Source organism: Phodopus roborovskii, unplaced genomic scaffold (assembly GCF_943737965.1).
Source record: "Phodopus roborovskii unplaced genomic scaffold, PHOROB, whole genome shotgun sequence".
In the NCBI taxonomy this organism is placed as follows: Eukaryota; Metazoa; Chordata; class Mammalia; order Rodentia; family Cricetidae; genus Phodopus; species Phodopus roborovskii.
The window spans coordinates 14,573,931-14,589,018 of record NW_026126408.1 but is presented as its reverse complement, the minus strand read 5'-3'; the positions used below and the strand labels follow the sequence as shown (position 1 = coordinate 14,589,018).

The following is a 15,088-nucleotide window of genomic DNA, read 5'->3' as shown; positions in this document are numbered from 1 at the left end:
GGGACAAAAGACCACATGCCACAAATATGGTATTGCTACAGAAAATTAATAAACAACAAAGGACTTCACAGTGACATTTACACTGATTGGGCATGTCCTCCCTTACATCTCCTATAAAAAAATTCTTTAAATACAGTCTGACTTGAGGGGGAAAATATTAAGTGCCAAATAGTTTTACTGGCTGCAAAATTACCACAAAGTATATTTGAAAGAAAATTTGAGAGGGCCGAGTATATGTCTTGCCAGGTGAGATGAGACATGCCAGCTGGTGTCCTTGCCTCTCATATTGATCTAGACAAGCTCCCACTGGCTCAGTTCCTTGTTTCTAACATGTCTTCACACCTTCACACCTGAGCTGAACCTTTGTCAAAGAGAGTCTGAGCAAAGACACAGTAGAAGAATGCCAATTGTGCAGCCTGAACTGTGACAGGATTACACTTCCTAATAACAGCCACCACCACCACCATGCCACAGAGTTCCAAGTGACAAGGACTTGGCTACTTGTCTGATTCACATGCCTTCTGCCACCCCCAACCCATCTCATGACAGCATGATACAGAACATGAAGATGGCCATGTCTTAAAGCTCCACTTCCCCAGCCATGTTTTCCAGGGGTAGAAATTGCAATGAAGACCTGGATAGACTGTTCTAAGTAGAGCCTAGATTGACTTTCACTGAGTGTTATGGCTTTGTTTGTCTTCATATCAGTGCAGCTACTGTATCTAGTGTTGCTGTTGCAGGTGATACTTATACTGCCTTGATCTGTAAGATAGAGAGTGTTAGTATATCAGATGGGAGTTTCTTCCTCTTGGAAGAATCACCCTTCCTCAAACACCTGCAGGTCTTGATTGTATAATTCTCTGGTTGCTACTTATTGGCTGTGGACAAATGCAGCTACCATGAGCTACTTGAGGAACCATGTGGTTGTATGTACTAACCCATCCCTGTATCACCCTACTCCCCCGGCCTATCCTTTGGTGCCTCCTCTTAGGAAAGGCATTGGACAGAGACAGTGGTTATTGTTAGTGAGGTTAGTGAGTGAACATGAATTTTTAGATTCACTCAGCTCTACTACCATATAAATTTTGCCCAAGAATGTCAGAATGTTGTCAGATTTAATAGAAATACCTTCAATTGTTTCTCCTCTCCTTCAGCAAATACTGGCTGAGTATCCACATTGCATAAGATACAATGATAAAGGATCCATCATCTTGCTGTTAATAAGGCAGGGAAGTGAGACACATGATCATCCTCCCTGAGGAGTTCAATAAAAAAATATTCCTTCTCACCAGATTTGACCAGTGTGTATTCAGCTTCTGCCCAGGTATTCATGCTAGTTTGCTTTGGGACACTTGTTCTGATCAACCAGTCTGAGCTATCACTTTGCCTGTCATGTAACACCTAGTACCTGGATACCAGTCACTTGGCTCTGATGCCCTCTCACTCATTACGAACTTTAGTATATATTTTTCTCACCAGTCTATATGCTACTCAGTAGCCCCACAAAATAAAAAAAAAAAAAACTTGAGTATGTAAGCAATGTGTCAGTAACACCTGAAAATGGGGGAGAGGGACTCAACAAATTTTAACTGTGAAGCAGGTGGCAAGCATCTTTTTTCCAGGCTGCAGGAAACTACAGAGATGAAACAAAGGCTTTTCTGAAATATGGGGGCCTTTTCCCAGTTCTGAGATGATGATTGATCAATTAATCAAAGGCTAATATATTTTCTCGTAGGGATGTTTCAACATAATTTAATAGAGTTCTGTTTGTGTTATGAAGACTCACTTGTCTTTTTCTTTATTTAAATAAATATAGGGACGGGCATGGCGGTACACACTGTTGAACCCAGCACTCAGGAAGCAGAGGCAGGTGAATCTCTCTGAGTTCGAGGCCAGCCTGGTCTATAAAGTGAGTTTCAAGACAGCCAACACTGTTACACAGAGAAAGCCTGTCTTGAAAAGCAAGCAAGCAAGCAAAACAAAACAAAACAACACAAAAACAAACAAAAGCAACAACAAAAACAAAAAAAAAAAAAAAACAGTTGCTGATTCGGAACTCTTAAGTGTTCTCCTTGTCTTCTTTTATCTGCCATCCTTTCAACCTTGCATCTTATGAAGAAATTAAACTGAAAAAGTTTACCAAGACCAATATGACTCCAAAAATGTCTTCTTTAATAATAAGTCCCTTGTTGAGCACCTACTTTGTGATAAGAACTCACCTTATTACTTTGCCTGAGTCATTCTCCACAAGACAGTCACTATGGCCAATGGGTGACTGAATAAGTTGGTTGGTTGATTGGTTGGTTGGTTGGTTGGTTGGTTGGTTGGTTGGTTGGTTGGTTGGTTGGCTGGCTGGCTGGCTGGCTGGTTGGTTGGTTTGTTTGTTGGTTGGTTGAGATGGGGTCTTGCCATATATCCCAGGATGACCCTGAATTCATTGTATGACCTCTATCTTAAAAATTAGGAAAGTGAAACTCATAGAAATTAAATCACTAAGGTGGCATAGCTAATAGGCTGTGAAACTGAGAACTGAGTCTGGGTCCCACTCCCCACATTGCAACAGTCAAAACCATCTCAGAACAGGATTCCCTATGAATGGTTTTATTTGAGGATTTGAGAGCTCCCTCTTACAAGACTGTCTGATAGTAGTATGTACTCCAAGACGCTGCATAAACACAAAGAAAGACACATTCTGTCTTGTCAACACCACCTGTGGCCTTCATGTGCTGACATAAAAATGTCCCTGCATTCAAGGCTTAATATAAGTTGATGCCTTCATGTGCTTGACCTATGGCTACCAACCCTCAGTCTCACCAGCAGGTTGCCTTACAGCAAATGTTGCCAGTCTGTTTCCTTTAAGTATGTGGGCACTACCCTGGTTGAGAAATTCCTTTCATTTCTGTATCACACCTTCTTAGTATTTTTCTATGGATTTCTCCTCCCACTGCCTGTCCAGTGTCTAGTCTTAAAAAGCCATGCTGGTGGTCCCTGTAGCAGTGCCAAATACATATACCCTTCTCTGTCTCTGTGGTTGTTAGTGATGAAAATGCAATAGTCTTGGCAGATCGATCCATAGGCCGTGTTGTCCCTGATCCTCAGTACCCAGGAGCAGTACTGGGCTTTATTTGTGGCTAACTCAATGTATGACCTTGAGCATGTCTCTGTTTCTCTGCAAGAGCAAGACAGAGCCTCTTGTGTAAAGAGATCTGTGACTGAAGATAGATCACTCTTCTCCAAACTAGCTCTGTTAGTTGCAGCTTCCAGGGTTTTCATAAAATGTTGTATCACCAGGCATCCTGTAAAATGCTAGAGGTGTGTAAGCCATACTCAATTAAGGCCCATAGAGAACTTTCACCTCAATGGCTACATATTACTGATGAAGAAGCTTACATCCAAGGAGGTGTGGAAAACTGTCCAAGTCTAAGCAAGCCAAAACCGGAATCCAAGACTTCTGTCCCCCGGGTTAGAAGTAGACCTTGGTAGTCACAAACCTCTTGTCTTTTTTGTTTGTTTATTTGTTTGGTTGATTTAGATGGTCTTTGATAGTCTCTAATTTATTCATCATGTTGCAATCACTAAGCAAAAGTGGGTGGTCAGGGTTTTCCTCAAAAAAAAAAAAAAAGTCATGCAAATTGGAGACATTTTCTCTGCTTGAGAATAAAATTGGTTGAAAACATACAACATTTTAGACATTTTCAGAAAAGTGTCTCATTCAAAGTCATCAGACAAATGAGAGGCAGAGGCAGAATGGGGAATCGGAGAGTTCCAGAGAGACGTGGAAAGTAATGGATTATGACAGGCTGTCCGTTCAATCCTTCTGGCTTTCTAAAGTCTGGGTGGATGCCCACACTGTCAGATTGATTGATTGCAGCACCGTCCTAGAATGTCACCAATCCCCAGCACATGGATACAGTTGCACATCTGCTTCCAGAAGGTTCTAGATCAGAATAAAAACCTTTCTCTTTCAGCATAATTGAGTTGCGAGCAATCAAAACATGGAAATAGAGCCCTAATGAGGCAGTTTTGTGACCACTGGGAGGTAAGAAAGAAGATGGAAGCAGGGAGACAAGAGAGCTAAGATCTGGTTTTCACTGGGCTTTTGGGCTGTCTCTTAAACAAATCTGACCCTAGGTATGAGCTTGCCCTTTCCTAGTCCCAGCTTCCCTGGATATAAAATACATGTTTGGCAACTGCTCTGAAAGTTATTAAAGTTGCAGCAGTAAACTATGAAAGGCCAGAGAATTTCAAGCAAAAGTTATTGCATCAGTAACTCAGAAACTAATCCCTAAAAGTCCTGATACATTTATCCCGAGGGCGAGCACCAATCCAGAAATGGAAATCATTATCAAGGGCCACTGTGTACCTGAAATTAAAATCCATCATTCCTCAGAGCGCAGAGCTGAGATATGGAAAGAATACTCACACCTTTCAAGATCATCTTTCCTCAAAACTAGAGCCCTTTATGCTTCAGAAAAATATGACAAATTTTGCATTCTTTGCTTATTTGTTTTTCTTTTCCTTAAGAACCCCTCGTTACATTTCCTTTCAGATATTTCTTTCTTTGACAGTTCCACATTTAAACTGAAAAGCTTCCTTTTCCTTATTCAATTGCACCGGTTTTATTTGGGAAACCCTGCTGGGTACCGTAAGAAAGAACAAGCTTTACAGCAGCAATAATCCCTTCTACAGCATCCATAGTGGGGAAACTTAACACGCTTTTATTCAATGGCAGAAGACTTGCCTCCAGTGATCTGAATTAACTACAGAAAAGCATAGAGACTGAACAGCAGTCCCCACTTCTTTGTTCAACAGACTTCCACTTCATGTCCCACAACCCTGCCTAGCAAGAGTTCCAGACAGAAAACTGCCACTTGGGTGACACTTTGACAAGGGTCAATGTGGCCTTAAGCAATACGGTTATCACCAAAAGTAAACCAAGACAGGCCTGGGGGAGTGGCTCAGATGGCAAAATGCCTTCCAAGCAAGCACAAGGGCCTAACTTTAGATAAGAACTCACATAACCCAGTCACAGAAAGACAAGCATGGTCTGTACTCATTGACAATTAATAAATGAAACTTCCTGAAATGGAGAAGCTTCTGTAAGGCAAAGGACACAGTCAACAAGACAAAACAGCAGCCCATAGAATAGAAAAGAGGGCTGATCTCCAAAATATACAAAGAACTCAAGAAGTTAGTTACCAAAACACCAAATAATCCAAATAAAAAGTGGGGTACAGAACTAAATAGAGAATTCTCAATAGAGGAATCTCAACTGGCTGAAAGCTACTTAAGAAAATGCTCAACATCCTTAGACATCAGGGAAATGCAAATCAAAACAACTCTGAGATACCATCTTGCTCCTGTCAGAATAGCTAAAATCAAAAACACCAAGGACAGTTTATGCTGGAGAGGATGTGGAGAAAGGGGAACATTTCTCCACTGCTGGTGGGAGTGCAAACTTGTACAGCCACTTTGGAAATCAGTATGGCAGTTTCTCAGGAAAATGGGAATCTTGAAATTCAAAGGTAAATGGATGGAACTAGACGAAACCATCCTGAGTGAGGTAATCCAGTCACAAAAAGAGGAGCATGGTATGTACTCACTCATATATGGATTTTAACATAGAGCAAAGGATCACCAGCCTACAATCCCCACAGCCAGAGAAGCTAGGAAACAAGAAGGACCCTAAGAGAGACATACATGGTCCCTCACAGAAAAGGAAATGGACAAGATCTCCTGAGAAAATTGAAGGGAGGGAGTTAGGAGAAAGAGAAGGGGAGAAGAGGGGGAGGAGAACATAAGGGAACAGGAAGATTGAGTTATGGAAAGAATAGGGGAGAGCAAGAAAAGAGATACCTTATAGATATAGGGAGCCATTACTGGTTTGAAGAGAAATCTGGCACTGGGGAAATATCCAGAAACCTACACGGATGACCCCACCTAGCAATCTAAGCAATAGTGGAGAGGCTACCTTAAGTGCCCTTCCCTGATAATGAGATTGATGACTACCTTATATGCCATACTAGAGCCTTCATCTAGTAGCTGATGGGAGCAGAAGCAGACACCCAGAGCTAAACACTGAGCTGAACTCCTGGAATCCATTTTCAGAGAAGAAGAAGTAATGAGCAAAGGGGTCAAGATCAGGCTGGATAAACCCACAGAAACAGCTAATCTGAACAAGGGGTAGCTCATGGACCCCAGATTGATAGCTAGGAAACCAGCATAGGACCGACCCAGAACCCCTGAATGTTGGTCTCAGATAGGAGGACTAGGCGGTCTAAGGGACCTGACAGTGGAACCAGCATGTATCCCTAATGGACAAATGTACTTTGGGAGCACATTCCCCATGGAGTGATATTCCCTTAGCCTAGAGAAGGCCTAGGACCTACCCCTAATGACTTGACAGATTTTAATGTTCCTTCATGGAAGGCCTCACCCTCCCTGGGTGGAGGATAGGATGGGGGGGTCAGTAAGGGACATGGGAGGATGGGAGGGAGAGGGAACTGGGATTGATATGTAAAATAAGAAAAAATATTAAATAATAAAAAAGAAAAAATCAAATTATTTTTATGTACCTTCAGTGCAAGCAATTTATAATGTGCCAATTATACCTCAATAAAATTGTTTTTAAAGAAAGAAAAGTAATCCAGATAATTTCTATTTTTCACAGAATATTATTTAAATATGCAATTATAAATTAATATAAGCTCTCTCCTTCCCTCACTCCCTATCTGTCGTGTGTGTGTGTGTGTGTGTGTGTGTGTGTACGTGCATGTGTGTATTGTGATATATATCTGAGTCACTGTTGAAAAGGAAATTGGATGTTCTAATATTTGACAGGAGGCTATCCCAAGAGGTTAATAGCATGAGCACAGCGTAAGAATGCCCCTTTAGCTAATCCTCTGCTCTCTGGCTGTGTCAGCATCTGAGATCACAGAGCTCACCAACTATCATGTTTTCATCTTCTTCTGTTTGCAGTGTTTCTCCAAGTCTGTGTCAATCTTCAATACCTTTTACCCCAAAGTACATGCTTCGGTGCACTTTAAATTTGCAGCTGTAAATAAATAGTTCTCACTAGTGCCCCATAAGTAACTACACAGGGAATCTGGGGATGATAAGACCTTGAGCATGCCAAAACCAACTGTTATTTCAAAGAGGTAATTATGAATATGCTGGTAAGCTTTTGGAGGCCATTCCTTGACTCTGCTGCTGGGTTATCTCATTGATGAATGTCCTTGCTCTATGTGACTAGCTATAACACTACTGTAAATATTTGCAATTGTCTAGAATTACCACTGTCCACAGTGAGTTTGAGAGTGGGATTTCTGAGTTCACTGGACAGGGATGATACAGATGTGGCTCTCGGGGTCTGTCCTCACTATTATTTAGGGTCCCATCTCTTGGTACCCATGAAGAGTGTGATACCTAATCTCTGCATATTAGACTGGCTTCTCATCATTGTTTTCCTATACTTTCCTCCTCTGCCTCCCACTGCATCCAGCTGGACCGTGCTGCATGGAAGAATCGGACGTCCAGAGAACCCATTTCGAGTGGCCCTGGAATACATCTCCAGTGGAAACCGAAGCTTGTCTGCAGTGGACTTCTTTGCCCTAAAGAACTGTAGTGAAGGTATGTGAATCTGTCTTTGTCTCCCTCTTCTCCACAGCCTGTCTTGAATGCATCAATAATAGTATTTAGCATGAATACAAAGTCTGCAGTGATTAGAAACTGATTCTGAGCATTAGCAGGTGCTCCACGGCCTAGGCAATCCATTTTCAAAGAATTCCAGAATAAAGTTGTATCTATTTACCTTAAAACTTGGTCAAGTGGAATACAGCCTTTCTTAGATAATATGTTAGCTTGACATCTGTGGTGCCAAATGCTTCCTACTACTTAATATTTTATTATGAAAACTGTAAATGGACACCACGTAAATAGAATAAATAGTACATGATTCCCCACCTAGCATCCTGATCAGTAGCTATGTATGGCCCAGCTCCCTGTGGTTCACTGAAAGGCCCCCTGTCTAGCAGAAGCATCCTTTATTCCTTCCTGGATGTAGAGAGTAGAAGAGGACTTCAGGGAGGAGTCGCTTTCATGGAATCTATGCTGCTCCTGCTCCTCCTCCTGCTCCTCCTCCTCCTCCTTATCCTCCTTCTCCTACTCCTCCTGCTGCTCCTCCTCCTTCTGTGAGGTCCATTGAAGGGTACTGTCATGTCATGTACGGATCTGGGACCTGAACGTTCTAAGAATGAAGTATGGAAAGGATCCCATTGTACCTCTAGACTTTAATTCTCCATTTAGAATATTTGTGAGCGATCATGAAGGCCCATTCACGGAGGTTCTTCTGTTGTGTATGAAGGCCTGGATTTGTTGTGCTCTTAGTGGTGGAGTGGGACAATGACTCCCTGTCCCTTCTCTTGCTGTGTGACTCTCCATTCATCAATGGCCTTTCACAAGTGAATTTCATTATTATTCTTGTTTTAGTCAAAACTGATTTCTATGCAGGGGAAAGAAGACTCATGATGTGATAGACTGAACTGGTTACAGTGGATATGCAGGTTAGCTTGTGCTGTAAAGCAATGCATGAATAAGGGTGTGGTTTGGGAGCGAACCAGGACTATGTGTGAAGGTTTCCACATTTGTGAACTTATGTGGTCTCTGAACACCATCAAGCTTCACAGATGTTGAGGATCTGGGTTCATCCAAAAGGCACCCTCAGTTAAAATGTAGCCAGTTAACAGAGCCATCACATGGGAAAGACATAAGTTTACATGAATAGCATAATCCCATTTGAAAAAACATCAGGAAAGAAAACAATTGAGTACAAAGGCCCAGATATCAGGCCCTGCACAAAATAAAGCCAGCATGTCTGACTCTGCAAAAACTCTTTGCATTCTCAAATTAAGAATTTTAATTAAACACACAGATATTTCATCCACTACTTTACAAGCCCCTTTCACCTCGAGAATTCTTCCCCCAGGGCTTGTGAATCTGTTACAGAGCTTAAGCTCATTCCTTGTCTGCTTCTCCATCCTTGCAAAACCAAAGGACTTCACCTCCTTCAGTAACCTTTCATGACTCAGAAAATTACCTCTGCAGGGAACCCTTTTCTGTCTCTACCTGGTCACGAAACCTAGGGAGGTCCCGACAGTCCTGCCACCTTCCTGTCTCTAGGTCTGGAGGCCCCACATTCAAGGGCAAGATGGTATTCATGGGGAAACAGTTGAGCTATGCATCCTCCCCTGTTTAAACTCAGAACATGTTAGCTACCAGTGCACTAGAGGAGTCTGTTGTGGGCATGTGAGAAAATAAAGCATAGAATGGTGATGTCAGGATGCTCTGAGAACTTTCATCCCATAATGGAGCAAATTCAGATGATGCAGACAAATTCCAAACATAATACGCATCCTAAAACTGCATCCACATGTTTAAAAATCAAGGGGATATAGGGGGATGCTTTGGTATACTTGAGGCCTATGTGTTGTAGACAGCTGCCTGTGTTTTCTGGGGCTATGGCCTTGGTTAGGTCATGAAGGAGAGAAGGGGAAAAATAATGTCTTTGAAGTGTGGATAGAGCTGATGACATGCTAACCAGGGCTATAGATGGGTCTGAAAGCTATCTAGTCTATTACTTAATTGTAACTTTATCTCCCTCATAGTGAGGGACAGATAAAGTTTAAAAGGAAACAGGGCTAAAATGACTCTACTATTCTTTCTTGGCTCAGTGAGGAAGAACACTGTTTTAGCTCATCTGAAGAAGGCTGACAGGAGATACTGGGCACAATTATCACTGCAAAGGAGACAACGTCTATCTGTGATGTCTTGAGGAAGACAGAAAATGTACTTATTTCCTCTTTCAACACTGACATCTATCACAGTGTATACCCTTAATCGGTACTCAGTTGATGCATAGCAATGTTGATGGAGCACTCACATAGGCTAAATGTCCACCACCTTCTTCATGTGTACTGTGTCCCATAAGCTTTATAATAATGATAGAGAACAGGGACATTTCTCATCTAACAAGTAGGGAAACTGAAAGTCACAGGTGCTTCGAAACATGCCAAAATCACAAAGCCACCAGTGCATCCTTGACACTCTCTTGCCTTTGTGGAAGGTGTAGTTTGATATGTTACTGTATGCCATAGAATTCTCTCAACTCCTTCCTGCTCCTCTGAGCCCTATACTGACCAGAACATCCAGCTTACTGCCACCTCATATTCTATCTGTGCCCACATAGATGCTCCATTGCTGACTCTTTGTTGGGCATGGTTGTTGGTTTGTTTGCTTGCTTCAAGACAGGATTTCTCTGTGCTGCTTTGGCTGTGCTAGAAGACTAGGCTGGCCACAAACTCAGAGATCTCCCTAGTGCTGGGATTAAAGGTGTGTACAACCCCCACCCAGCTAGCTACTTTGCTGACTCTTGAATTTATCCTTCAGATTTCATTTTCTTAGTACCATGCCTAATTCTTCTTATATCTTTTATGTAGACGAATATAGACTTAGGCATCAGCTAGGTGATCTCCCTAAGACTATTGCCCATCTTTCTCACATTTGAAAACCACAATATTCCCTTTCTTTGCAGTCCTTCCAAATAGGCACAGGTAATCCCTTATCCCCTTCCATGTCGAAAATAATATGGGGATTGTGATGTACTTCTTTGCTAGGGATATGTCATTGGAAGCTACTGAAACTGCACTTGGAAGACTTTGATGCCTGCATCTAAATCTAGCTATTGTTTGCCAGTTAGTCATCAGGGAACCCTAACTTGAAGTTCAAAACATTGTCTTTTATTTCTTTAATTGCTCGAGGGAGCAGTTAGCACAGTGCTAAGCACATAGGAAACAACACATAAATGTTTGTTGACAGATTGGTTAATCAATGGATTAATAAATACTGTTCCTGTTTTATAGCTTCAAGCTAGGGCAATGAACCTACTTCCAAAGGATGGTAGCTGTGAGTAGAAATTGCTTGGAATCAGGCGTTCCCCTAGATAAGCTAATGAAAAAGAAGTTTATACATTGGGTATGGTTGAGAGGGACATCACCCTCCAGAGACACCCAGGTATGGGCTCCCTTGTCCCACTCACAAAAAGCCTTTGGTGGATAACCCAGAGGTCACTCCCCAAGGCCCCTCAATTTCAGGGACACTCCTATGATGGGCAATGCCCTTCTGTATATCTTCTGTATATATGTTTCTCTTATTGGTTGGTGAATAAAACATTAATTGGTCAATAGAAGCAGGAAGATAGGTAGGACTAGGAGACTAGGAGAATGCGAAGAGGAGGTGGAGAGAGGCCACCATGGAGAGACACCATATAGAGATGGGGAAGATAGGACACTTCAGACAGTCTCTGGTAAGATAAGGCCATGTAGAAATACTTAGATTAGTAGTTATGGGTTAATAATTAAGAGAGAGAGAGCCAATAAGAAGTCCTAGCCATCGGCCAACAGTTTTATAATTAATATAGCATCCATGTGTTTATTAGGGGCAAAGTGGCTGTGGGACCAGGCTGAACAAAAACCTCCATCTTTACTCCTACACAAACCACACAACACAGAGTGAGCAGGGCCAGCACCTTGAAAAGGAGTGAACAGCGTCCATATGCTCTGAGCAGCTCACAAATACACATTGTAAATGATCATTTAGTACTTTCTCATGCCTATTACTTACCTTCATCCTCACTCCAATGCTGAAAGCTATGTGCCATTATTACATCCCTTAGTTGGATGGGGAAATTGAGGCCCAGCAAATGAAGTCATTAACCCAGAGTCACAGCTGATAATTGGATTGGAAGCCATCTGGGTCTTAGCTGCTTCCTATGGAAGGTCACCACTGGAAGGGTGACAGAAGACATCTAGACAGCCTCTTTCCCTGTATGAATGTGTAATGAACAAAAACCCAAAGCGTTTCCTTGGAAAAGCTGACCAGCCTAATGTACTTTATCCTTCCATCTACTTTGATCTCAGTGTTTCTAAGAAAACAATTCAGCATTTTTCTCAACCTTCATGGGTCAAGAGCCTTTGAGGTGCACCATTGCCTACTGGTCAAAATGAATGTAAAGACCTGCAAAGGATTCACCTGCATAAAATAAGGAGGGAACAGCTAATGACACCAGAATGAGCCTAAATACATTTTATTTCAAGTCCCTATAACCCTCCTGTTTGATGAACCTGCAAGAAACACACCCGAGGCTTCCCAGCCCAGAGCCATGTTCAAGCTGCTCACAATTTTCTCAACCAAAAGCAGTCTAGATCCCTTACATTCCTGATACCTCTAGGAAGGGTAACATGAGGACTTATTTCACTGACTTCACAGGCTCAGAAAGGAAAAGGGATGCAAGAGGACAAACCCTGTATTGTGATTATACTTACCCTGAAACTTGTGTTCTCAGGGTTGGAGATGCACAAATATCTTAAACATCTCTGAGATCACCTTGAAAGGACTTAAACTACATTCATGGTTTAAAAACTGAACCACGTGCAAAAGTTTTATATTGGAGTCTAGTATATAGTTACACTGTAGAACTGGCATAAGAAATAGGGGCCAGAACCACTTCTTCCATAGGTTGATGCACCCCATGAAACGGCTTCTAAAATACAGTTTGAGAATCACTAGACAGCCTGATATTCAGCTCTTTTGTTGTCTTGATTTTCTGGTCCTTTAATTCTGTTCTCATATAAAATATGAAAGCCAAAACCAGTTTTACTCCATACCTTGTTTGAATACCTTCAATATTAATCCTTTTTATGAATTCTTTCCCACATAGGTCCTCACTTTGGTGTTCTAGCTGTAAAGGTAGTGTGGGTGTTCTCAGACAATGGTTGGTGATTTATGCCAGCCTTCCCCACCAGAGATGATGGTGAGCAATGGAGGACATCCTCCTTAGCCTAAGAGAGAATGAAAAGAAATGGGAGAAGCCAAAAAGACAAGTTCAAATCTTTGGTCAGTCATGTGAAGCCAACTAGAGTCTGCAGTAGGCTTCCAAATCCTGCTGGACAAAATGAGAGATGATTCCATGGGTTCCTGGCAGACTGGTCCAAACTGGTCATTTTTGTGTTTCAGCAGCAAGTAATGCTCCATCAGGGTCCTCAAACTGTGTTCTGTCTTAGGTGGTGTTCTGTATTAGGGTTGCCAGCAGAAAGAAAGAAAGAAAGAAAGAAAGAAAGAAAGAAAGAAAGAAAGAAAGAAAGAAAGAAAGACAGAGAGAGAGAGGGGGGAGGAGGGAGGGAGGAAGGAAGAAAGAAAACACACACACACACACACAATAACTCCCCTTTCTGCAGTAGACTTATCTCTGCATCCACCAGTGCATCTGCCTGTTCATTAAACAGACATTTACTCAGAAGATGAAAATCTCAATACCTACTGACCCTAATAGACAATTGTTTTTCCTATCTAGGCTTGGATTTGGTATGGTAAATTTACGGTCTTCATTCTACTTGATACAGAAACTGCTCCCCAAAAGGCATCCCTGCTTATACTTAACCAGAAATACAAAGCAGCTGCTCCATTTCAGAGATATCTTTCTCCAAACTAGCTCTACTGTTGCTCTCTCAGCAAGATCTTGGAATAACATGGAACTAGCAATCAGAAATCCTGAACATAAGTCCCCTCCCCACCTCTTCATTTCCAGAGACATTAAAGGTCTCCTCCAGAACTGGCACATTAATTGTTTTTTAATTGAAAGTGGGAATACCAATATGTCAATAGTTTTCCTGGCGTTTACTTCACCTTGAGGGTCAATAAGAAACTGACTTAAAGATGCAACAGAAAGGATGCCATGGGCTGCCAAACTTCTCTGGGCCTCCCATGCCTGAAGCCAGTTAAAATGAGCTGTTCTCTCCTTGCTTCTCCGTTTCCCATGGAGAAGCTGCCATTCACAGGAACAAATTGGACCCCTGCACAGCTTGGTGATGGTGACTAATGGCCAAATGCACAGTAGGTGATGAAAAACACATAAGACCAGTCTGGGAGGTTCCACCAGCCGGGCTTGTCACTTCAAGGGACTGAGTCAGCTCTGCAAATATTGGGTCTGATCCTTGGAATTGAATAGCACAGGGAAACTGCAGTCACAGCCTCCAGAGGAACCCTGTTTGTAGTGGATGGACCCTATTTTCAAAACACCCCTTCTTAATTCTCTATTTCCAAAATCTCTTACCTCTGCCTTATCAAGTAGTCTGAATCACTTAAAAGTAAGCATTAAAATTATGTCAGGCTAGGGAGATGGCTCAGTCAGTAAAGTATTGGAACCTAAGTTCAATCCCCAGAACCCATGTTGAAAATAAATAAGTAGATATAATAAGAAATAAAGAGTGTGGAGGTACATGGTTATAATATCACTATTAAGAAACAGAAACAGAGAGGTTCTTGGGGCTCACATGAAAGCCAGGCTATCCAGCCCAATGAGCTGTGGAGTCAAAGAGACTCTGTTTCCAAAAAACAAGTTAGAGAAAGATTCAGGACAAGACCCATGGCCAAGACCTCTAGCCTTTGTTTGCAAGAATCTATCCATCTATCTATCTGTCTATCTATCCATCCATCTATCTATCCATCTGTCTATCCATCCATCTATCTATGTATCTATCTTTGTATCTATCTACATATCTATCCATCCATCTATTTATGTATCATCTATATATCTATCTATAGTGTTATGCATGCACACACACACACACACACACACACACACACACACACACACACTTACACATGTACATGCACACATACACCACCCACACAGGAATCTATACACATAGGCACACACACACAAGTCATGACTTCATCCAGCTACTGAAATCTACTGGCATTTCCTAAACACCTCCCAAGCTTGAAGTTTCTTCCACGAGTGCTTTGCAGCACAGGCTGCCTTCTGCAGCTCCACACTTCTTTCAGATCTCAGCTGAGATACTATTTTCTGTCTCACTTCAGAATTATGTTTCCATGCTTTTCTATTTTAGAACAATCCACTTCTCTGCAGAGTTATTTATATGTCTCACTCAATAGACGCTAACTTCCTAGAATCAAAGTCTTTTTTTTTATCCATGTGTCTCAATTAGCAACTAAGAGTGCTGTTTTCATGGTG

The 15,088-nt window shown here is 41.9% G+C and overlaps 1 protein-coding gene across 1 annotated transcript in view; it reads left to right on the top strand.

The window, feature by feature from the left end:
* Window positions 1-15,088, top strand: part of LOC127220155 (ALK tyrosine kinase receptor-like) — a 206,273-nt gene that overhangs the window by 131,776 nt on the left and 59,409 nt on the right. The window contains exon 2 of the mRNA XM_051181889.1: window positions 7,502-7,629. Within this exon, the coding sequence (XP_051037846.1) occupies window positions 7,502-7,629 (128 nt within the window). The remainder of the gene's footprint in view (window positions 1-7,501; window positions 7,630-15,088) is intronic.